The sequence below is a fragment of the Molothrus aeneus genome, chromosome 1 (assembly GCF_037042795.1).
Source record: "Molothrus aeneus isolate 106 chromosome 1, BPBGC_Maene_1.0, whole genome shotgun sequence".
In the NCBI taxonomy this organism is placed as follows: Eukaryota; Metazoa; Chordata; class Aves; order Passeriformes; family Icteridae; genus Molothrus; species Molothrus aeneus.
The window spans coordinates 30,128,747-30,154,475 of NC_089646.1; the positions used below are offsets into that span (position 1 = coordinate 30,128,747).

General features: G+C 39.6%; 1 protein-coding gene across 1 annotated transcript in view; it reads left to right on the forward strand.

The window, feature by feature from the left end:
• Positions 1-11,721: 11,721 nt before the first annotated feature.
• Positions 11,722-25,729, forward strand: part of AHR (aryl hydrocarbon receptor) — a 62,119-nt gene continuing 48,111 nt past the window's right edge. The window contains exons 1-2 of the mRNA XM_066554087.1: positions 11,722-11,797; positions 19,524-19,711. Coding sequence (XP_066410184.1) covers positions 11,742-11,797; positions 19,524-19,711 — 244 coding nt within the window. The 5' untranslated portion in view covers positions 11,722-11,741. The remainder of the gene's footprint in view (positions 11,798-19,523; positions 19,712-25,729) is intronic.

Genomic DNA, 25,729 nt, shown 5'->3' on the forward strand with positions numbered 1-25,729 from the left:
GACAAAACACTGATTTCTCTGCTTTTTATAGATGGAAATGACCTAGCTACTCATAGTAATGTTTTATTTCATAAAGAAAACAGAGGTGATTTAAAATATGGAGTACTTTCCAAAGCTTATTCTTATTCTATGTCATCCTTATCAAATATTTCAGAAAAAACATATTATGTCTGCTGTTTGGATACATGCAGATATATTGTGTGAAAGAACCTCAAATAAATGAATATTTCAAATATTGCAAATACTGGATGTTCTTACACCATGTGAATACCAAAAATTTCCATGAAAGGCCTAGTCTTAACAATATTAACTCAACAGCAAAAAGGATATAATATTTCCTTTTCTTTCCCCATGACACACTGTGGTTTAAACCAGAAGTGGTTATTAATTTATGTAAAATTCTGCTCTGGGTTTGCATATAGCTTGGTGTAAGAAATTATTGTTTTATCTGACTAGGTACATATAAATCATTGTATGATAGTTTGATAGTTTTATATATATATATATATATATATATATATATATGTGTGTGTATATATATAGGTACATATCATTGTATGATAGTTTGATAGTTTTATATATATATATATAATGCAGCTGTAATAAGCTTGGAGAGGATCACAGAAGATGGTTCTAGCCACCACAAGCCTAAACAATCTGGAACATCATCTTCAGGTTTAATGCCATTCTGTGTGAATTATGTAAGGGAAGCAACTAAGCAACTATTTAGCTGCTTGTGGATAGAATGTACATAGGTGTTAAAGGAACAAACTCAGCCTTGTCAGAGCATCAATTACCACAACCGGAGTAAAATGGCACAAATATATATGAAATTCTTATTATTTTCATTTTTACAAATGCAGTTCAAGTGACCTGCAGCCATGATTTTAAGGTAACCATATTTCCAATCATCAGGAACTGTACTGTTTTAGGCTTAAAATCCTAAACTGGCAGTTTTCTTTATTCTTCTTGGCCTACAATAGAAAAAAATGAAATGAAGGGAAAAAAAAACCCACTGAGCTGTGATTCTTCCATCTGTATAGTTACAGAGGAGAGGAAAACAAGGGGAAAACACACACAGGTATCTACCAGGTTCTGCCCTGATCAAGATATTTGCCTCATTGTGTCTATTCTAAATGTTGTCATGACTTTGGTACAAATTTTGGCCTGAAACAATGGGGACCAAGAAATATACGTTTGCTACTTATTGAGAATGTTATGGGAATAAAATAAATATTTTATACAAGGGTAGCAATACATCTTTAACAAATACTTTCTAGCCATAACATTCTGGCACATGGATTGATGAAACAATTTTTACTGGGGAGACGTTCTGACAGGAAGAGTAATATCCCAAAGAAATTTGTTTTCAGGTCTCCTTTTAGAAAGGTTTTTTTTTTCATTTTATTGCAGAAGGATCATGTGATGGGGAATGTGGAGGTTTCCCTGTGTGTGCCTTTCCCTGAGGGCTCCACAGAGGAAGAATAATTGCAAATCCACAATATGCTCTATGGAGCCAAAAGGCACAAGAAGATTCTATGGGGACAAGCTGAAGATTATTCCCATATCATTCCCTTTCTTTGTTCATTTTTTTGGATTGGCTAATTCTAGAACATGAGTGTGAAAGGCAACATACCTAGGAAATTAAATAGAGTTTAGATGTTGGCAATGACCCAGACACTGCTGTTCAGACATACATACTCTGTTAAATTTGTATAATTCCTCGTATGGTTCTCTGCCACTGTAACTACTGGCATAAAAGCTCTAAGAAATTTCTTTGTAACGTAACAACATATTGACCACTAGTTCTTACAGTGACATTTCTAAATGAGCTATTACAAATAATAGCTTCCATGCTTATATGAGCTACTAGTGGAACTCAAAAATTTTCTCTTATGTCTCTTTTTCCAGATTTTTTTTAATGTCTTCTTTTTGATCTCAAGTTGCTCCATAACCATTTTCAGTTTTCTCTTCAATACCCACCTTTTTAACTACTGGCTTATTGTTATTTCTGGATTTCCTTATTTGCTGTACTTATTCTCTTTGCTTTTCATCAATTTTACCTTCCTGTTCTATTCTGGTTGCATTTCTAGAAAAGTAGCGTAGGAATCCCACTTTCAGAAAGTAAGACTGAAACATTTCTGTGACTTTGATAAATTGTCCCAAGACTTTTTGTTATTAAACATCTCAAAATTGTATAGAGATGCTTAATTACTTCTATCAGATGAGGAATGAATAAATGCACCAAGAACACAGTGTTGTCTTATTATTTAGCATGCAAAACACTATGCCAGATACCCTGATCTGATGGAATTAGGGAACTGAATGCAACATAGACTCAATTCACTTCATACTATTATAACTATTTATATTTTTAGTAGATATAGTAGGAATATTTACTAGGAAAAAAAGCAAACAAAACAGAAAATGGAAAATTTGACAGTTGCTCCATTTCATTCAATATGATAACTTCAATATGATAACTTCAATAACTGAAGTAACCTTCAGCTGCAACTCCTGATTCTTTAGGCTTGAGGTAGAAACAAATACAGGAATTACTTCTTTCATCTTTGGAAACTCACTTAAAACATATCACACTGGCCTTGAGACATTATGCAGACCACAAGCCACCTTAAGGCAAGCCTGAGGGCCAGCTGAAAGGCTCAGACAGACCAACATGCCGCTGCTTGTCTTTCTTAACATAGATGAGATCATCTCACCCAATTTCTGTGCTTATTGTTTGGTTTCATTTCAAACCCTACTCTACTTCAAAATATTGTCATATGTGCCTTGAAAGGATTGTCAATGACTTTTGAAGGATCATCTATCATGCTGCACACTACTAGGGAAATCTCACCCTTAACTTTGTAAGATGAAAGAGCCCAGATTCAAACTTACCAAGTATGAACTCAGGGAATTCCTATAAAAGGAATCCTGGATGAAAAATTTATGTTTGCTGGAGTTTTGCTGCCTCTAGGACATCTCTTTTGTTACGTCTTCCTTATGAAAGAAGCTGTGAACTGGCTCTGGTATACACCCTCAGAAATAACAAGAAGTATTTTATATCTCTGAAATGAGCAACTTCTAATCTCTGGCAGATAGTTTAGATAATAGATCCATTGACTATTAAGGGAAAACAGTGAACTTCTAAAACTTCATGGTATCTTGATGACACAATCTACTGTAGTGCCAGGATAATAAAAATATTTGTGCAAAACACTGAAGAAACAGTTCTGACACTATTGTGCTGAGATCATCAGAATTGCTAAGAAAACTGACATAAGAAACTGGTAATCAGCAGGTTTCAAAGTTGGTTTAATCTAGTGTTTTTTAGAAGATTAAATACATAGACTAAAAAATAAGCACTTCTCTTTTATTGAAAAGAATGCCCATATTTCTTATCCACTCCAGTATTTTGTCATTTATTTATATATATATATATATGTAATCCAAAATACAAATTATAAATGAGGCAGTATTCCCAGTATTCCTTAGAAGAAATAGAACAGCTTTCTTTTTTCTACTGGACAGATAGTTTTCTAATTCAGTATCTTCATTATTCAGTATCTTTATTTTTGTAAACAGAAAAATACTTAAAGAATGTTCTGAACTGCAAAAGAACACGCTAGACATTGGTCTGTGGTTCTTTTGCATGTGTATAACATTAAAAATATTTAAGAGACAGCTTCTGCATAGCTCAGATTGTTAAAATCTTACTTTTCAGACAACACCCGAGGCTCTACTCTGAAGCTGATGCTAGGTAGCTAGTTGGGAAAATGAACATGCAGGTCACTATAACTGAGGAGCTAAACACTTATCTTGCATGCAGGGCACACTGATTTAGAAGGCTTTGAGAAGACTCATTACAAGCAAGTGTTAAATACTAAGTTAGTCTGTGAGCCAGACAGAATTCTGAGAACCAGAGATAATGAGACTATAAAGATGATATGTAGCTAGCAACAGTTGTGGCTTGCTTAGGGATACATGTAAACACAGTCTGGTTAGGACACTTAACAGTATAATGTGGAAAAAATAGAAAGGATAAAGCAAACAATACATCAAGTGGTTTGTGGGCAGTTTTCAGTACATGCATGTTCTCCATTAATGCTGAGAAGAAATAACAAGCCATGACTACTATTTGCAGAATAAAAACATTCAAGTTTTTCCCACTGCAAAGATACCTGCTCCTGTTACCCTTTCTCCAGTGTTATTGTTTGCTCTATGTAATGAGGTAGCTCTCAGGATCCATGCTGGCTTTAATTCTTCAAAGGCAGTTGTTTCCCTACTTTCCTGCCCTAACAAGACGCATTGTCTTCTCACCTCTCTTCACTTCCTCAGGTGGCTCAGTCAGAGATGAAAGCAAAAAAAAAAAATATTGCTGGAATAACAGAAAACTGTAGTCACTCTGGATGGGAAAGTATGTTAGGTGTCTAAATTAGAAAACCTATAAAAATGGAATTGCTCAATGAGAAAAAGTCTCTAGGAGCATGCCCTGAGTACGTTTGCTGGGGAGGCTGCAGTGTCCTTGTGACAGAAGGCAGTAAGTGATGGGTAGGGAAGTTAACTGATAGGGATGACACAGATTCAGCTCACTATGCTTTAGAGAACTATGGACTCAAGAAATGACTGCATTTTGTATCACGTCAATGAAAATAATTTGAATGAAACTAACACAGACCACAGTTTTATTCTCAGGCAGGCTACTTCCTGAGCAGGTATTAAAATCACTGTGTTTGGGCTTTCCTGTTTGTTTGCTCTTGTCTGTTGTTATATGTATGTTTGTGGAAATCTCTGTGTAATTATACAGATCTGATATTAGTTTTAGCCTTGGTCTTTGGCATTTAGATATCTGTGTATCTATTTGCTATTTTTGTTATATTCTTGTCTTTGTATACCCACTAGATTCAACAGGAAGTCCCCTAGAATGAGAAATAATACAATTGCCATTGATACAATACCTGTAGCTCATCTTAGTCATGGTAAGGTTTTATAAGGTTAAATTAAAATGCATGACACCTAAATTATTTATTAAAGTTAGCTCAAGTTTCTTTTCACAGAAATAAAACTCTGGCATGGAAACAGCATTGTCATGTCTAATTTAGATAAGTTTTTTACTCATTAGTCTTACTTTGTGTATACCCTTCCCTCTTAATGAGAGCAGAAAGAGAATTTGCAGCCTACTGAGTCAACCGTCATAATTGTAAGCTTGTTTCAGGACCTCTCAAACCACAGGTTTTGTTAAAATTGTAAGCCAATTAAGCAACAAAGTCCTGTTAATGAACAGAGTGCAGTAGTGCTTGTAAAGTAGAAGTAAAAGATCAGCTCTTCATGTATTTGTGGTGTGTGTAAGAACAGAAGGTCTCGGTGCAACAAGATTGTATTTGTGGTGCAGCTGGATCATATGCTGCCCACATTTGCTGATTGTCAGTTTTGGTCACATTTATTGTTGTGACCAAAACTTTCCTGCTCCTTCATCCTAGTGATTGTAGGCTATTTGGAACATTCGCAGCCAAAAGCATCACAAATGTTTTCTGAGGCTCAATCTGTATTAGTAAATTTAACAAGTGTTGTGGAACTTCCAAGATGTTAAAACAATCACTGGTAGATTTAAATTGTTAGAATCATCATTTAGACAGCTTCAACATGTTCCCACATGATTCCCAGGGGCAGTCCGCAGGCTAGCACAAGCAGTTTGCAGTTTGCATGCAATCACCTTAATCTGGAAACTAAGAAAATATAATAGTCTGGATCTGATTCCTTTTGTACCAGTGAGCCTCAGTGGCAGGGAAGGATCCTAGGAACATAATGTATTTGCTGATCCCGGTGTTTTGACTGCAGGAAACTTAATACAGTATATGCAAAGCCAGTATTTTTCTCTTTCTAGGTCTGTAGTTGCAGACCTAACTCTTTGTATATTCATGTAACAAACATAAACTTACTCCATCAACGAGGAAGGAGGGGAGGAGGAAGGAGTGGCTGTCAGTCATACTGGTGTCTAACCGCTGGTGTCTTGCTTAAGAGGTTCTCTGGGGTCATCCTGACTTGCCATTGGGAAAGGATGACTTATTATCACTGATTGCTTTATGTCTTCCTGTACTTGATTGGGAGTCAATTATGTTGGATGAAAATGAGTGTCTCTTTACTTTTCTGGACAAAAACAAAAGTCCTTGGGCATAATAATGGAAGAATATTTAGCTATAATACAAAATTTACTTTCAATGCTTGTGGGGAAAAAGAGGATTGATGAATGTTTTAGGCAGGCAACTTTCATTTAAGTTGCTTGCTATATATCTATAGCTCTTCAGAACCTCTTGTTTTCAGATTAAAAAAGAGTTATCTTGAGCAAAGAGGCAGTTTCTGTATAAATTTGTTCTCTTCTACTTGTTTCTGCATAGGAGAAAAAAACCTGAGAATACCAAGCCTTTTATACTTATTTTATACTAATATTGTTCCTTTATCCCTGTACTAAGAAGTGCAATATGCTTTTTTGGTTTACATACCATAGGATATAAGTAGAATCATGATCCTGCCTTAAAGATGATTCTTACTAATTTCCCAAACTTTTTCCAAATTGAAAAATCTTGAACACAGTCTTTAAATGTGTTTTTCATCTACTCAATAATTTTTGGGGGCTCTGTTGGAACAATTAAGATTATAGATTACATTGGATTAGTGCAAGTCAATGAATGTTAAATAATTAAAACACCATTGTTAACCAAGACCTATCAGCAGGAACCTCTATGTGATGATTATATTCTCCTTTCCCAAATAATTATATTTCATATTTTTCATCCTTCATATGGCACTTCAACTTCTGGAAATGCTCCCCAAATTAAATATTCAATAGAAACTGGGTGTGATTTTAAACACTAACACATCAGAAGCACCTGCAAGGGTAGTGGGAGCGGGGAAGCAGGTCTGGATGGGAGCAAAAAATAAGAATGTGGTGTTTCTGTCTCATATTGACAAAAATATAAATAGCAGGGTGGGGGAGGAGGAAGTTTATTGTCAATCCCATTTTCTCATTAAAACTGTAGACAGTTCAATAAGTACCTGAAAGTGAGGCTTTAGTAATATTAATCCCAAGACTGACTTTCTTTGTTCTCTATATAATTACTTCTGTTAAAGTTTTAAAAAGTGGGGTAGAATCTCTGCCAACAATCCTCGTTTCTTGCAGTAATAGGTTTGTACGTCCTTTCCAATCATCAAATAATCATTGCCTATACATATAGGCAATTCACTAACTCTCATTCAACTTCTACAGATGATTACTTCCCCGAAACAAGTAGGACAAGACTTATCTGAGTTACCATAAATATTTCTTCTCAGTAGAACACAGAAAATAACAGCTAAATCAGCAACAGTTCTGTATATCAACAAAACCTGAGATGCATAAATCACAATTTTAAATCCTAGTCTTCTTTCCATGTCTCCAGGGAAGGAAAGAAGAAATCACAGTTACCAAGACTAGATTTCTTCTGTGCTATTTACCCTGCAAACAGCTAGAACAAGTCAGCACACAGAATTAAGCTGACGGAAGTAAAATTTTGGCCACGGACAGAAAGAGTAGGGTAAAAGCTAGAAATGAGTCAGAGATGACCCTAAGATAACAAGCAGTGTTTATAGTTCTTATAAATTCCTCCCAAATGACAAGATTTTTGTTCGTCTCATAGTGACCCTGTGGATCTCCAGCTCACTCAGGAATTTCTGTCTGTTTAGTAAAAGTCCCCTCTTCCAAATAGCCCCTACCCTATGAAATGAGTGAGGGGACAGGAGACAGAGCTTAGGAGGGAACTGTTCAGGGCAGGAGATGCAGAAATGGGGCAGAATGTGGAATTGTGTGGAACAAAACGATAGAGCTTATTTTGAAGCTAGGGCAACAGGTGTGACTGCTGACAAGTAAGAGCTCTGGAAGTTCCAGAGGATGATAGCTGCAAAGTATACTGGATACTGGACCTCACACATGCTGGGGATGGGGAAAGGCACAGCTCACTACATGCACAAACATATTTCTCTTAAAAATCTCATCACTGATTGGCATGACAAGTCATATCTATAAGGGCAAAAATGCTAGCTTTGAGTAGGAGGAGAAAAGTGATTACTAGTTGTTTGAGAGAATTTATTCCAGGAAAATTTGTTCCTTGGTTTAGAACTAGTAAAACACCTGGGTAGTAGCCTAAAGATAAAATGAGAAGAGATGAGAGTACTGTATGCATGAATGTGATCTCCATAGGAACTAAACCTTTTTTAATTGTCCACATGATATTAACCACAGTCATCCTTTGCAAGACCAAACCTGCTGTTAAACATGACAAAATACAAGTTCAAAAAGAAAAATAATAAAAAGTCCAACAAAAATAATACACTATAAAGGAGTGTATCTAAGACTGCTGAATCACAGTTGTATAGTTTTTCTTGTTTTACACTCAATGTGAGGCAACATCTCTACCCAAATTATCAAATATAAAAGAAAATAATGAGACAGTGTATTAAGCAGAAGGGCTATAAGAACACCATGAGGACTGATTTGCAAAAGCTGTGGGTAATTTTTAGAATTTTTTACTTAACTGCCTAAAAGGCCCCAGTGATGTATAAGGACATTCTCCATGCATTCTGCAATTCTCTGTGTGCTGAACATCTGAAATCTCATATTTACTGTTAAATAGGTGTCTCTGTCATTGGAGAGGACTTGTAACAATGGGCAGTGGATTGGCATTCCAATGAACAGAAGATGCAACTTCTGCCTAGCAGCATGAATTTACCTTACTCTCTATTTCCAAATTAGGGAGCTAAGAGTACCCACAGTACCTTGATAGTGTTATGCAATTCCCATGGCCTCAGAAGGGAATTGGGAGATACAGCCCATCATGGGAGGCTACTTCCTTCTTGTAATGCCCAGAGATTTGGAGGTAGCCTGTGAGACAGCATGAGTGTCTCTCTGCTACCTAGGTAGCACAAGAGAGCAAGAAAGCATTATGGTCTTGACACCAGCAGAGAATAAGAAATCTTTGTTCAATCTCAAAGTGAATAAATAAATGACTGAAAGCAATTAATTAAAAATTAGAAGAAGAGGAGCCATGAACAATGACTGTAACCATTCAACACAAAGATAATGTGAGTGAAGAGAAGAATGAAAGCAGAGCAGCAATTTATGTTGTATGGAGTGATCACAGCCCACTTGTGTTGACAGAGAAATAAACCAGTGAATAGGAAGAGTCACAGGCTAAAAAGAGCACTGAAAGGGACTGGGAAGTTTGGGCTGGAAGAAACTGAGTGCTTCCATAGGTGAATATGTTTGGAGTGAAGAATGTGCATGAATTTCTGTTTCAGCTCTAAAATCAAAAGAATAAAGGGACAGGAAAAGAGAAGGAAGTAAGACACATACTGTATTATCCACTTGCTTTTTCTAGGATGCTGGTACGATCTTCTGAAGAGAGATGAGAGTGAAGAGGAAAGGGACAGGGGAATGAAGCTACCAAAAAGTTGGCGTCCTCTGCAAAAATGATAGGTCAGAAAGTTGGCCAGACTGCAACTGCAAGGCATTGACTTCATAAGGCATAAGGTCCTCTATCTGTATTTTTCCAAAAATGTTGTATTCTGAGGACTTATTTTTTGAAAACATAATTTGACAAATCTCTGGCATCTGACAAACCCACTAGCATCGTTAAGGTCTAGTCAAATTAATTTTATCTGCCTATTGTGGCTTCAGTGCACTTTGCCCCTGGCACAGGATAGCAGGGAGCTAAACCCGAGCAATTAAGCTGATAACCAAGTGCGCCTAAATGCCCGCGGAGGGACCCGGCGGGGCACGGCCCGGCCCGGAGGGACCCCGCGGGACCGGCAGCACCGCCCGGGGAAGCCGCTTGGCCGCGGGGCGGGCGCCGCGCTCTGCCCCAGGTTTTTGCCGTACGATAACACCGGGACCACCGCTATCTCCTCCGTGGGCAGGGCGGAGCAGAAACACCGTGTAAGCGGGGCTCCTCTCCGTGTAAGCGGCGGAGAAAGGGGCGAGCCCCGAGCCGGGGTGCGATGCCGACAGCCCGGCCAGCCCTGCGGACGGGCAGCCAGAGCAGCACCACGGACACTGCCTCGGCCTCCCGCCAGTGGAGCGGCGGCTGCGGGGACCGCGCCGCGGGGCCGGGGCCGGGACCGAGCCGGCAGCTGCGGTCCCGCTCCGGCGGCGGGGCAGGGCCGTCCCCACGGGGCGCGGGTGCCTCGGCAAGGGAGAAAAGGCTGCTCTTCCCGACTGTCGTCTCAGCCTGACCGCGAACAACCTGTGTTTACACAGGGCGACTCCTGGGCTCTCGAGTTTAGCGCTGAGATAAAATTTATTGCGGTTATTCCAGGGGAGGGAAGAGCTCTGATGCTTGCGGCAGAGGCGGCGAAAGGGATCGGAGGGAGAGAACGGGCCGGGGAAGAGACGGCGGGTCAGACCGGCACCGGGGTCTCCTTGGACGGTTTTACTCGTCAGCAATTTGGCAGTAATTTTCCCATGCAGCTCCTTTCATTTGAAACTAATGTTTAGCCGAAAATATCAGCGCAATGTCTCAGAGATTTGTCACCTAATGGGACATGAGCCGCGTCCCCGGTCACTGAGACCCGCCGGTCCTCCCGATGCTTGGCGAGCGACAACCTTGCCCCCAGTGATTTCCGTTCTGTCCCCAGGTGTCCTGCTGTCCTTGTCCTCGGTGGAGCCCGGTGCCTTTCCGCTTCTCCCCCAATAACCCCCTATTTTGGGCGGTCGCCTGGTATTCTGGGCTTCCCTGCTGGGGCGACCTGCGGCTGTGACGGTGTCAGTCCGGCGGAGGCGGGAAGAGAGGGGGAACGGGGGACGTGGACTGACAGACACGGACATCACGGTGCCACTGAGATGGTGTCATTTGTCTTTCAACTTTAACGCTGTGATTCTCCCCCTCTCCCCTTGCCGCCCCCGATTATTTTCTGTTATCGGGGCTACATGACCTCTCGGAGCTGACCTTCCTTCTCACTGGCCGCGGGAGCCCCCCTCGCATCGCTCCCCGGCCACCAGAGGCTGGGGGTTTTTCCGTCTCCCATCCCCGTGCCCACCCCGGAGCGCTCCCGCCGCCGCCGCGCCGGTCCTCCCTCTCCTGGCGTGACCTTCCCAACATGGCGGCGCGGCCGCCCCTGCTCCTCCGCCCGCCGCCGCCGCCGCGAGGGGCCTCCCCGGCGAGGGGGCGGTGGCGGCTGTCAGCCGGGCGGGGCGGGACCCGGCCGGGAGCGGGCGCGGGGCCGGGCCGGGCGCTGCGGGGCGGTCCCGGCGCCGCGCACTCTGACAGGCGCTCGGCCAGCAGACGGCGGCCGCGCCGGGGTGCAGAGCCCGCCGCGCACCCTCCCACCGCCGCAGAGGAGCCGACGGGGAGACGGCGTCGCCTTGGCGGGGAGACGCGGCGCGAGCGGCGCTGGAAAGCCCCGACCGCCCCCATACCTGTGCCCTCCGGGGGCGGCGAGTGGGTGTAGCCGCCGCCGATCACCTGGGAACCCGCCCCGCAGCGCCTCCGCCTCCCGTCCTCGCCCGCCCGGGGAAGGCGCCACCGCCACAGCGAGCGAGCGAGCTCCGGGCGGCCGCAGGCAGCAGGAGCGGGGCCCGCGGGCGGAGCGAGGCCAGGGCTGCGGCGCCGGTGGGGCTCGCCCGCTCCCGGCAGCCGGGACCCGGCGGGCAGCAGGGGCGGCGGCCCCCGGCCGGCGGCGCCCGCGGCGCGGGGCGCTAGAGCCGCGGCAGGATGAACCCCAATGTCACCTACGCCAGTCGCAAGCGGCGGAAACCTGTGCAGAAAATGTAAGCGGCGCCGCGGGCGGGCGAGGCGAGGAGGGCAGAGCGAGCGCGGAGCTTCGGGGGGCGCGCCGTCCTGCCCCGCACCGCGCCGCGGGGCCCGGCGGGGGCGGTACGGGGCAGGGGCGCCGGGAGCGCTGCTGCTGCTTCGGGGTGCCGGCAGGACTCTTACCGCTTTTAGGGATTTTCCCGCCACCCCGATAAAAAAGAAGAAGGGAGTGTCGGGGCGCGGAGGGTCGGGGCGGCGGAAGGAGGGAGCGGTGCCGGCAGCGCGGCGCAGCCGGCTGACCTAGATTGGGAGGCATCTGAGGTGACGGCTCCGCGCGGTGGCTGCGCTCGCCCCGCCGCGGTGGCCGCCGTGGGCGAGGGCCGCGCTCCCCCCGCGCTCCCGCACCGCGCGGCCCCCGGCCCGCTCAGGTGTCTCTGCGGGGAACGCGGGGTCGGAGTCGGGAAAGGCTTGGCCGGTTCCCACTGTGTAGGGCCTGCCTAGGAGTGCTGGACCCCCGGCTTGAACCCTCCTCTTGAATCCTCCGGTACCGCATGAGATGCGCTTATTTGTGCAGAGTCAAAGAAACCCAAGTGCTGTAGACCAGTCGGAAGAGGAAAGAAAAAATAAAAAACCAAACTCAAACACCTGGCTATATAGGGGCTTTTTGTTTATTAATTTATATTTTTGAAACTGTGGGAACAGTTTAGTGCTGAAATAATTTTGTTTGCTGCACCTGCTTTAGGTTTGCATCCTAGGTTTTATATGATTCACTAAAACGTTGCTCTCGTGAGAGGGGAATTTTTAGGCTAGAAGAGATGCTTAACTTGCACTTTCAACTGAAAGTCAAGAATCTCTAGGTCATAAAAAGTAGCAAAGGTAAACTACCGAGTTGCAAGAAAAATAAGCAATGCTCAAAAAATCCAAGTGCATTTCTATGGGCTACTTCTGTAGGTGTAAAATAACTACATGGGCTACAAAAGCATAGAAGGAGAGAATGGGAAATTTTTGATCAAATCGTGTTGTGAATGATATGTTTTTAGATTCACAGCAGACAAATCAGTCTCGGGATGAAGGGAATTAGCTTGAGTGCTTGCTTCTTTATGGTTGGAGTTGTTAGAATGAATGCATGTACATAGCTTGGATTTTTACCCCACAAATTAGGAAAAAAGTTGAAAAATTGTGTATGTGTATCTATGTGTATATACATATGTGTGTGTATATATATAATTCACCTGCTAAAAAATGCATTAATTATGAAAACACCAGTGCCTGCTTTTTTGACCATTTATTTCCAAATAAAAACTATAGAGGTACCTAATTAAATTCACACTGTAGTTTCCAATTTTTAAGAATGAAATCAGTGTTTGTTCACAAGGAAATGAAATGTACCGGTAGCATTTGTAGCTTACTAATAGCTAAAGGCAAGAGGTTCTGGTTGTGAATGATGAGGTATTCTGCTTGCTGGTAAGATCTCCTTATTATTAAATTTTGGTTAGCCTTGGATAGAGGATGTGAAATCTTTTTGTTTTACCTTACTGTAGTGTCTATGTAAGTAATCCTTTTCCCTGTATCTTCTTGTTATGTAAGTTGGCTGAACTGCTGTGAGTAGTTGAACTTGAAGCTTTATTACTAATGGGAACTATTTATCTATTGGCCTTAGGATCAGAGGGAGAAGTTTCTTCTCAAAATAAACACATTCATATTGAAACAGTTTGTTCACCTATAATTGAAATGGAGGCTAATTATTAACCCACCTTGCTTGGGTTACTGGAAATTATTTTTATGTAAGACATTTATCTTGCTTTTAACACACTTATCATGTTCATGTGTTTCTTTTCTTCTCAAAATACCTTATCCTCCTTGGTTGCTGCTTCTGTTGGGCCAGTCTTGGAGAATGTTGCTAATGGGTCAGAGGGTTCTGATTTCTCACATAACTACATACACACCACACCTTTACAGACCACACCTTTAGGCCAAAAAAAAGTGACACGGGCAATAAACCTTTTTTAACTGATTGCAAGAGAGAGGAAAGAGGTACTTGGTGCTGGCTAATAAAGGTTTGACACTACTGTCATTTTAATCTGTTTGAATTCAATTTTTCCTCCTCTCAGTAGAATTCAGTTATTCAAAAAAAAAAAAAAAAAAAACCAAACCCAAAAAGAAGAGAACAGAAAAAGGTAGAGGTGATACATTACTGGGACTAATATCTTTTGTAGAAGAGATTATATCTGTTGATAGTTCTAATGTTTTATTTGTCATATAGGTACCTCTTAATGGAGCATAATAATTAGTAAGATCTGTAGAGGCTTGTAGAAATGGAAGAAGGTCTAACTCTAATGCCATAGTTGCCATGGGAAAAAAATTAAACAGAAGAAATACTTCTTGTTTCAGGTACAAATAACTCATGAAAGCCATGGTCATAACTCCGTAACAATTTAAGAAACTTCCTTCTTGCAACTCAACTCCCAGTTTCTACTATTGCCCTGTAGAGAGCTGAATTTGAGAGGGAATCACAGGCTGTTGTCTGACTGTGCCAAGTGTTGAAATGTGCTTTTTTGATTCAGTTGAGAATTACAGTACTGCAGCTAAAAAAGAAACACAGTTGTGGGGGAACATAATAGGCAGTTGTTCCTTGTTCCTTCCAATTCTTCTTGTTATCTTGTCATGTAAGGGGAGAGAAGAAAAAGATGCTAAACACGTGCACTGCAATTGCTTGTGATATGCTACAGAAATCACTTTCCCAATACCTTGGAGTCTTTCAATTTCCTCCCTCTTTAGGGTTTAAACCCTATGAGTCCCCCTGGTGGCAGCAGAGCTGGGGGATGCTCCACTCCCCACTGAGGCTTGGGGAGCAATGTGTGGCCCCTGCTTTCTGTTTTTGTCTTTTTTTCCAAGTCTTCAACTTCTTTTGTCTAGTGACTATTATGGGAACTAATATAAAAGCATTGTAGTTGTAGGGAAAAAATGTAAGTTTTATGGAAGTGGGGTTTACTGCAGATAGATTCTAATGTGAGATGAAAGGTATTATATAAAAGTACAGCTCCAACTTGCAGTTTTTAGGTCTTTTTGCTTACTAGCTCTGATTTGGTTTGTTATTCTTTTTTTCAGTGTTTGGATAAGAATTGTTTTGTATAACTGGATGAATGTAATAGACAAGGAATGGGGTGGGGAGTTCTAAATGTTTCATGCTATGCAGAGACAAAAAGCATAATGATTTGTTTATCTAGTAGATCAAATTAAAAAAAAATATGATAGGGTTTTCTTCTTTGTTATCTTAAATGTATTTGGGACATTAAGTACTCCAGAGTTTTGACTGATTGATCTTTAGTAATGAGTAGTCCTAGTAGTATTAGAAAGCAGAGCACACGTTTTAATTTAAAAAATTGAACTATTTATGTGTTCATTCAAGGCAAACAAACAAAAAGTGCCAGAATAAGCTTTCAAAAAGGAAGTTCATCAGAAAAGAAAAATAATCATTGAAATATTGCTTTGTGTAAAGAATTATCTGCCACAAAGGAGTCTGTACCTCTTATTTGAAATGGAGGTAGTAAGACTGTTGTCTTACATAGAATAAACTTCTTATATGTGTATATATATATATATATATATTTGTCAGCCTTGGGGTAACTCTATGTTACATATAGTAAAATCACTGTTCTAAGTCACTTTATTGTTAAAAGTCGCTTGTTTTAAGGTTTGTGGGTTTTTTTTTTTTGATTGGTTGGTTTTGGTTAATGCTTCTTGCAAAAGAGTACTTTTAAGAAGGAGAATCTATATCAAATGAAGGTATACGTATATAAGTAACATGATCAGTAGGCAGGAACATAATTTTTTGTTTCTCTTTTTCCAATAAATGCTGGCTTGTTATCTTAGAAAGTTGTGAAATATGTTAAAACTGAGTGTCAGACTTTCATCCTTGATTGGTGTTCTAGATGTTTCTGTCACTCTGGTTGAATCCTTAGTGCACCAAACCAACCTGAACTAACCGTTTGCTACTGGATGGCAAATAGTAGCCCAGCATCAGATGAGTAGTGTGTCACTGACTGAGGTTTTTTTAATAAAACAACTTTATCCCTTCAGCAGTTTGAATCTTGAGTGGTCTCAGTCTCCCCTGAAAGAGCCATGAAAGGGTCTCTGCCCTTTTAAGATTGGTTGACAATAACTTTAAGAGGTTGATAGGCAGTAATTCTTATCTGTTGTTTCCAAAGAAATCATCAGCTGAATTTTCAGTAATTGCAAATTCAGTGTGGGAAATAAGAGTAAATTCTTAGAAGTATTTTTTAATTGCTAAAGTAAATAAAAATATATTTTTAGGATTCTATTTCTTGCTTAGTTTCATAACTGATTTTAGATACCTGGCCTCCACTGAGTGAAACCCTGTGCATAGGAAAAAGATGTGTTATTGCATGTACTATTAAATATGAGATGAAAAATACTCAAAACTGAGAAGATGAAATCTATTAGTTAGGTGGCTTGTATGTTTTTCCTTATATCCCTCTTTCCTAAGGAATAAGATAGTTCTGATGAATTAATAATTAGGTTTTTTTAACAAATTAGTTTTTTTAAAACATCTCTGTAGTGTTCTTTTTTGCACATTCATTTATTCTCTGATTTCATTTGACACTTCAGTCTTGTTAGTAAGATATCATGCTTTTCAGTGCTTGGCTTTTCTACTTTTTTTCCCCCAGTGTTTTATGTTGTTATGAACAAAATAAGCTTGTTCTCTCTTTGCATTTTCTCAGAAACTACTAAAATTTCCATCTAAAATAATACAAATGAGCATGTAAATATTGAAACTTAATTTGGCCTTTTGATAATAATTAAGACTCAGGTAATTGTGCACTTTTTAAACATTTGGGGTTAATGCCTATAAAGGTGCACATGATGAGCATGTGTAGTGAAAACTTCTAATTAAGTATGCTGTAGCAGACCTGTGAAAACAGCAGTCAGCTGGTCTTGTGATGGAAATGCTTTAAAATTGTTAAATCAAAAAATTAAGTGTTCTTGCTTGTCTTGCAGCTCTTGGGTGACAAGGGTTGTAGATAAGTTCAGAAGCAGTGAGTGTACAGAGACCTCTGGCCTTTGGTTAGAGAATTCAGATTTTCTATGAAAGGTAGAAGATTAAGAATGGAAAGATCAGCTTAAATACATTCCTTCTTTTAGTCTTTTTTTTTTCTTTTTTCTTTTAAATAAAACACATGCATAGATTTAATCTTGACATAGCTTATAATTTGCCTTGAAGACAATTTTCTGCATTGAATCTGGGCTGTCTTCAGCATCAAGGGCTTATATAAATGGATGGAAAATGGTTAAGTTGCTGCTTATGCATTTCTGCCCTCATTCCCATTGTCACTGAAGGATCCATTTTTATGTAATGAATTTTAGTTGGGTGACAAAGGGGAAAATTAGGGATAATCGGTGTTTGATTTGGGGGAGAGAATATGGCAAGATTTATGATATAAGTACTGGTCACTTAGTACTCAGAAATGCTTTCAGCTAGATAAAAGTAAGAGAAATCTTTAGAAAGTAAATGCAAAGTAGAAAAACAATCACATCTAAATCTGATTAGATGACTGCAAGTTAAACATAGTTTTAGCTGCTTGGTCAATTTGCAACTTTAAAGCAAAGCAGGGTACAGTTGTTAAGACAGAAAAGCCTGTTACTTAGTGCTGATATATTTTGTAAAGTTTGCATGTCTTAAATGGTTTCTATCAGGTCCTCTGCTTTTCAGAAGCAAACCACTTTGATTTGATAGTAGTTAGCTGTTCACTGGTTGTTATACAACTGTTACATGCTTAATTGAAATTTGTTATTTTGTTTCTACATTTAGAAACAGTCTAATACATAAAATATTAAAGAAATATCCCTTAAATGTTGCTGCTAAGATTTGATGATTTTTAACTTTCTTTTTTAAAGGCTATATGTAAGTTTTGCTAATTATATGGCTTGTACAAATTAATTTTCTACCAGCATAAGAGAATATGAAGAAAACCTTGCTGAATTATTTAATGTTCACTTGGGAATATGGTGAACTGCTGGTGTCAAAGTCATGATTTGTGACCGAAGCACCCATCTAACCAAGTAGTTAGTCATCCATTGACAATGATGATGAACCTATGGTTTTTTTTAAGAGAGAGAATTTTCCTAATTCTTGCTTCAACTGTTTTGCCCACTTTTCAAATGTTTTTAGGCTAAAGCATTACTAATTTATAGTATTTATTCTGCAGCAAGTTTAACTTTATCCATCTGGGAAATAATTTCTGCTGATATGTTATATTTCTGTCTGTTATCAACATTTTGCATTATGGCATCTTTGCATTTCCAGGCTCCACATAAGGCTCCTTTAATGTGGAAAAGGGCAATTGTAGTGCTGGGGAGCAGGCAGCCAGGCTGAAGTGGCAAGTTTTTGACAAGTAACAATTGAATAAGCCATGGCTGTAAAAAGAAGGGCGTGGATTTAAACTAACAAGAGGTGTGATTGAAACATAAAGTAAAAGCAAGCTAAAAATAAGACTGTCCACTCTATCAGTACTCATTTGACTGAAAATACAAGATGAAATTACTTTTCCGTATGGTTTACTTCCAGCAGTGGCAAAAATAACTATTGGAGCTTTTGCAATTGCTCACCATGTAATTGATATAAGGATGACAGTTGGGAGCAGATTAAATGAAATACTGAAGAAATTAGCTGCTGAATGTCTTTCTGCTCAGTATTTTTGAGTGATGCCTCTTGCAGAACCAACATTTCTGTGAGAGCAGCACAAATTGATAACTGCTGTAGATCTCACGTAGAACTGCAGTACTGGAAAAGTGACAATGACTCACTCTCTAATTGGAAGACTGTTTAATAAAGAACATAAAATGTACTATGGCTTAGGCAGATAAATTATTTGGTTTCGGTATTTGCTTGTAATGACTAGTAGTAATTTAAATGAGTAGGGATCTAACCCTTTTCACAGACTTCTGGTATGTGGGAAGGGGTGAGTATCCAAGTATCTGGAATTGGAGCTCAGGGTGGATATAAATGGAAAAGAGCAAGTTTACAAAAACTTCATTATGTAATTCATAACACAGATTTTTAAATTGTTCTTTGTACTGTCCAAAGGCACACTTTTGCCGTGCTGTACTCAAATGAAGTGCCTTCAACTGTGAGATGCTTTAAGGGATGAGCTTCCAGTGTTTCCTGCAAAAAGTTTACATGCTGACTGAGCTATATGTCATGGTTTTTAGTATAGTTTTGGATGCCTAGGAAGTTACTAAAACTTTTGTTATATTCAATTAATACTAGCCTGTTCCAAACTGATAAAATTAGGGACATCCGTGAGAAATTGTTATTGAAGTGAAAAAGTGTACTGCCAAATTTATTTGTACACAAATATTACTGAAAGTTATCGGTATATTTGGAATACTAACATTTGGGAGAACTCAAGTGATATTTGACTGAAAGCATAGGAAGATTTTTATAAAAATTGCTGAATGTAAAAGGTTTTGAATGGTTATTCAAAAGTTCAAGTAGACATTGTAGCTCAAACTGCTTCATTTAACAATGTATGTGTTGGAGGAGAGATTAGGCCATTTTAGGTTGTTTTTTTTTTTTTCTTTCCCCAATGGGGAACAAAGTCACTGGGGAAAACATTTTGGTTGTTACAGTTTGAGACAATATGTAACATTAGGCACAGCAAATATTTGCCTTCATTTTGGAAAGGAGCTGGCATTTACATTGTGTTTGTTTTTCTGCCGCAGTGTAAAGCCGTCCCCAGCTGAAGGAGTCAAATCCAATCCCTCCAAGAGACACAGGGACCGCCTGAATGCGGAGCTGGACCGCCTGGCGAGCCTGCTGCCCTTCCCGCAGGATGTGATCGCCAAGTTGGATAAGCTGTCTGTGCTTAGGCTTAGCGTCAGTTACCTGAGAGCAAAAAGTTTTTTTGATGGTAAGCATTGGGAATTTATTTGGGTTTGAACTGCTTGTAAAATTCAGTTTATACTGTATGTTGATTTCAGCTGTTTAAGTGCTTAAAACTGTTAAATTTATCTGCATTTTAATGGAACCTCCAGTTGCATGAATATATACAATGGAACTGTGTAAAGTAAGCTTTCCACTTTCTTGAAACCAAATGTAACTACTTACATTTCACTTAGGTCACCAGTCATTCAAAGCTTTGCATTTGGAAGTAATATTGCCCTTAATGAGTCCTTCAATCCTTTTCATCAGACTGTCAAAGATGCCCAAGAGATTTCTCTTTTCCCCCCTCAGAAAATTGCCTTAGTAAAACTATTACTGTTTCAAAATATGTCATAGGACTTCCCATCCAACTGTATTTTGCGTAATGATTCATCAAAAATGACTTTGATACAAAGTAATTGATAGTGCCCCTTCCTACAGTTTATTGCACAGGTGACTTGTAAAGGATAGATACGAAATCTTTCCCATGTCCAAGCCCTGATTAATGCAGGACATGAGGCATTAAAACGACAGCTAAGGTTCTGCAGTTATGTTCTGCACAGCAGGTGTGCACTGACCCCAGTCCTGGCCAGGGCAATACAGCAGCACTCAGAGTAGTCATGGGGTCAGAAGTGTGTGTCCTTGGTCACCTCCGAGCTGGCCAAGGAGTCCTGTCCCTCTCTCTCTCCTTCACTACCTGAGCTGCTCTGTAGAGTGGGATGCACTGCTTGGCTTCCTGCCTGTATCTTAAAAGGCAGGAGTAGTCTGATCCTATTCAGTGCAGGAATGAAGCAAGGAGCTTGTATTTAATTAATCGTCCTTTTCTTTTATCAGTCACTGAGATTTTACAGTTATTATATTGAAGATGAAATCTTATTGATCAGCTGTAGCTAAAGAATCTTATTGCAATGAAATTGATATTAAATTTCAAGTTTTATTTGACATTATAATAAACTCTGTCCTCATCAGTTTAAGATTATCTCAGCCTTCAAAACATGGATGAAAGGATTCAAGAAACCTGTCTAAAACAGTTCCATGTTTTCCTGCAGGAATACAGAATATTAGTTTTCATTTATTGTGTCAACTGTCTTCAGTTTATTAGTGCTTATGAATTTATATTGTTTTATTGTTTGAAGAATATATCCAAGTGTCTTGATTTCTGTGATTGTTCAGGACAATTTTTAGTATGAAGTTCAACCTCTGAAGCTAGAGCTGGCCAAATATTTCTAGCTGTGCTTTTTTCAAATGCAAATATTTTCTCCCATCAAATGAGAGTTCTCTTGGCACCTCAGTTTCATGAAAATCTTTGCAAAAGGTTATCTCAGGTAGACTGCTGTAAAAGAAATTATTTTGCCTGTCTGTGTTCTCTTGGTGAATTGAAGAAGTTCTCATCTCAATGAAATGTGTTTTGTTGTGGTTGCTTTAATGATGTTTTCTGAAATAATTCAAGTTTTTGTCTTATTTGGGAGGGAGTGATAATAGTAAATCTTAATTTCTTATTCCAATTTCTTGTGGAATGGGACTGCTTAATTTTTATTCTTCCTGCTACTTCCCCCCAGTTTGCACTTGAAGGTCCTGGAATAAAGTTAAGGCTATGATTTAAAGTTTAAGGTGTGATTTCTCTACAGGGAAAAAAAGAATTGATACCTTCAGTAGAAGCTGTCTTAAAGGGTTTTATTAGCAGAAAAAGTCTTTTTGCTACTTCTTTTCAGATCTTTGTGTTGTAGGACCTACAAATCAGGTTAGTATCAGTCTCCATCTGAAGGTATTTAAAGACTAACATTGATGACTTCAATGAAGATAAACAAAAGTAACCAATTTGTGACTGACAGAAGAGTGAAAATTAGGTCTTTAGACTATTTTAGTAGTCTTAAATAACATGGAATCTATTTCAGTAACATTCACCTTCCGAAAGAAAAATTAGTACTTTGAAGAACAGAATTGGCAAAAAAGCCTTGAAAAGCCCCAGGTTTGATTTTCATGCTCTGTCTGTGCTGTGCTTCTCAGAATGGTTTTTTTGAAAGAGCATTTTGTGTGGTTGGATACATGTGGAAAACCCTGTAGAATAAATCTGACAAATGTAAGAGGGAGCACTGATTGTCACCTTGAGTGCCCAGGCTGAGCCAAGGCTCCACTTTATTAACGCAGCATGCTGAAGTGAAGGGAAACGCTAAATGAATAACAGGATGCAAATGGGGGGTGTGTAAATTCCTGCGGAAAGTAAAATATAAACGCGTAATCATATGATCTTGCTTGAAAGGAAACCCAAGTTTTTGCTGTAACAATAGATATTTTTTTCAAAGAAAACACTTGCATTTTTCCAAGTTTAAATAATCTAGAGTGAATGTCTGCTTTCTGAAGGCGGAAGTCTGTGGGGAGAAAAAGAACTCTTTTTGTGAAAGACATCTCAAAGAGTTACATCAATTTGAATAAATGTGCCTCACTTAAACATCTACAGGGTTTTCTGGTGTTACTTAAAAGCTAAACGTGTGTGTTTATATATATGTGTATATATATATATATATATAAAATAAATGAGTAGGGGTTTCATTTCCCCTAGTTATTAAGATGGTAGAGTGGTACAGAATGTTCTCTGGCGCTAAAGAACAGCGTGAGTTTTTCTATAGTGTCTACTGAAATATGGTAGATCTCTGCATGCTTGCAGTATTTCAGGTTGTAGGAAATAGTTGTATGCATTTTACTCTTCCACAGCCTCAAAAGGTCTTAGTGTTGGTGATTGTATTCTGTTGGGCAGTGGCTTTTGATTGTTGTTTTTTTGTTAATGAAGTTATTGTGCTGCTAAGTGACTCTTTACATACACTATAGTTTAGTGTGATCAGGGTAGTTTCAAGTCCACATCATGTCAGCAGGCTTTCTGTATGCCCATGTCAGGCATGCTTTTATATGGACAGATTTGACCTTATTCAAGGAGGAAATTGTAGTAGTGGATTAAAATAGTGCGTCTCAAGTCTGTTTCTTTATATAAAGTCTTGTGTGGCAAGTCAAAGCTAAAAAGTGGTTTAGGGTGGTGTCACATCTCAGCTGTGCACTTCTACCTGCTGTACTGAAGTGGATTAGCAGTCCTCAAAGTCAAGCAGGTTAGCTTAAATCACTGCTGGAGTGTTTATTTTGTGCATGTAAGATACTTTCTGAAAGTGGCTTAAGGCAAGCTTTTTATATATAAGAGACTGGGATGAATCAGGCAGGTGTCTGCTGACAATCACTAAAGCCTTTGTGTGTTGTCCTGGTATTATTTCAGTTCATTTTGCTGTTAAGTGCCCATGCATGTGTGCATTCAGCAGTGAAAAATATAAAGTAGAATGTGGGACAACAGCTCTTTGTGTGGATGCAGGTTAGTGTGAGCTCAGCATCTGGAGCACAACTGGACAATCATTTAGGCATAGCCTGTGTTCCCCATCCATACTAAAGGAAAAAGCCCTTTTGCCTCTAGCTTTGGTCGTTGGTTATATGATGAATTGATAATCATTAAAGTACTTTACTGTGGTAAAGAAAATCATTCATAATTGTTCTTGGGATTTTGGTGAAACAGATTAAAGGGTTAAAAGTAGAGTTTATATGACTGATCACTTTTTTAATGTTAGGGGCTTAATTTTTCTTCTTAAAGGTGTACTGAGAATAAAGGAGAGGCTTGCAGAATCTAAAATGAAGTAGCTGTGCTATGTGTATGTATCAATACATAAGAAACTAAATTCAACATGTTGCTTATTAATTGTCCTTTCATCCATTTCGCTAAGAATTCCTGTGGTTTAAAGTATTTGGTTTTTTTTTCCCTCTTGCTTATTGGGCAGTATTTTGCATTTATAGAAGAAAGTTTCCGCTCAAAATTAGTTTAGAATTGGTTTCTTATGTGGGATGCTAGGGATTCTGGCAAGCACAGCAATAACAAAATAATTAAGATTTATTTTTTCCACTAAGTTTGCATTGCCTTTTTTCTTTAACTTTGTAATATAATTAACACACATTCCTTGGCATCGTATGGCTTAAATTTGCAGTGCAGCCATTGTCATCACATAGAATATATTTTTTGATAATGTATTTTTCCTGTCATGCCCACTGTTCTATCATGCTATGTGCTGGAGAGAACAGACTGCATGTGGTTCCTGTTCTGGAGAGTATGGCTAAGATATAGAAATGGGAAAGACAGGCAAAGTGGGAGACAATGTGTTTATTCTGTCACACTGAGAAGGGCAGCAACATTTTGCCAGTCTAGCAGATATAGATAGCCCTTCATCCAAGTGGCACGTGGTGGTCTGGAACAGAAACCTGAAAGCACAAAAATTATTAAAATGCAGCCCAGTAAGACCAGGATAATACAGTCCTGACTTGCTTTTATTTTAGACATGTACCATCTTTGCCTGCTGTGTGTGTCTAATGCAGTTTTCCTCCTGTATTTTTTGAAGGTGTGACTTCCCTTTCAAGTTATACCTTCTTTCCCTGCTCCTGTTGCTGCATGCATAGATAATTAATCTCCACAGCAGGAAAAGCTACAGCCCTGTAGAGCAGTGGAATTAGGCTGCACTTACTGCTCTGGAGTGTTTCTGTAGATGCTGTGTAGGAATTTGCTGCTGCCAGTAGCTTCTAGTGGGCCTGGCTAATATTACTTGATTCATGACTACCTTGAGCCATTTTTCTACACCCAAGGTAGAAAATACCCCATAGTTTGGTTGTTCTCTAATTACTTTCCCCTATCTGGTATTTTATACCATGCACATGAAGTAATTTTCACAATTTTGAATGCACTTCTTTGAATCTTGTCCGAGAGTTGGAGAGAAAAAAATATTGGGGAAAAAAACCCCAACCCAAACAAACCAACTCTGTTTCCTTTTGTACTGTCTTCCCCCTGGCCCAAATACAAAATTAATACAAAATGTGAACCTGGGAATTGTGTAGCTATTTCAGTATCAGACTACCATGCCATTCATGTTATTTTCTAATCCATGCTGCTTCTTTCACTGCCTTTTTTTTTTTTTTTTTTTCCTCCAAGCCTCCCCCCTTCCCTCCAATCTCCTGAGATTCACACTGACCATTTGGGACTGTCTGCTAAAGACTATTTTAGCCTGTATTTTACGTAACAGATGATAAGTAGGGATTTAAGCTTTGAAGTCCTAAATTCTGATCTTCAAAAATGATGATTAGAGCCATGCAGCTGTGACATCACTCTAAATCTCAAAATATGTATGTTTCCACAATCTTAGCTTTTATTTTTAGGAGTGCTGTGTCACTAAGCATCTGATGCAGCTGGGCAGCTCTATACCCCCATGGATTGATGCAATTTAACATAACCCAAACGGAATATCTAAGATTGAAAATTCTGTTTATATAACAAAGTAAAAACTTAAAATGTTAGTGTATTTGTAGTATAAGAGGAGAAACCAGACACAAATGCTAACAGTTAATATGTTCTTTGGATTTTCTTTTCCTATTACATTCTGGTATTTCAGTGATTGATGTTAATCATTGTTAGAACTCCCCTTGCAAGGAAGAGAAATGAAAGGTTATTTTTTCTTCTCTGCCCTATGTGTACTATTTAATCAAAGGCATATGAAAAGTCAGTGTAGGAGCCTCTTGTGTTCCACAAAGCTGTTGTAAAATTACTTAAAAACCCTGTCCCAGTATACAGAGCATTTGTTATTTCTCTGTAGGCCTAGTTAATAGGGAGATTAGTTTTAAGCATACTGTTCTGTGCTTTACTCAGGATTCCCAACTCTTGTTTGCAAGGTCAGAGCCTAAAATATAATTTATCCTCTTCTAGCAACATCAGTGTTCTGGAGATTGACGCTGCTGTATGACATTGAAACCTAGAACAGGTAGCAAGATAAAAAGCCTAGCCTGAGGAAGTACCTCTGCTTCTCTGGCCTTGTATATTCCAGGTCTTTTTATCTTTTCTAACATTATTGCTGTACTGTAGCACCTAAAGATAAAGTGATTTGGAGCTTTTTGGTTTTGTAATACGAATCACCACAACTGTTGCTCCCTCCTCCAATGA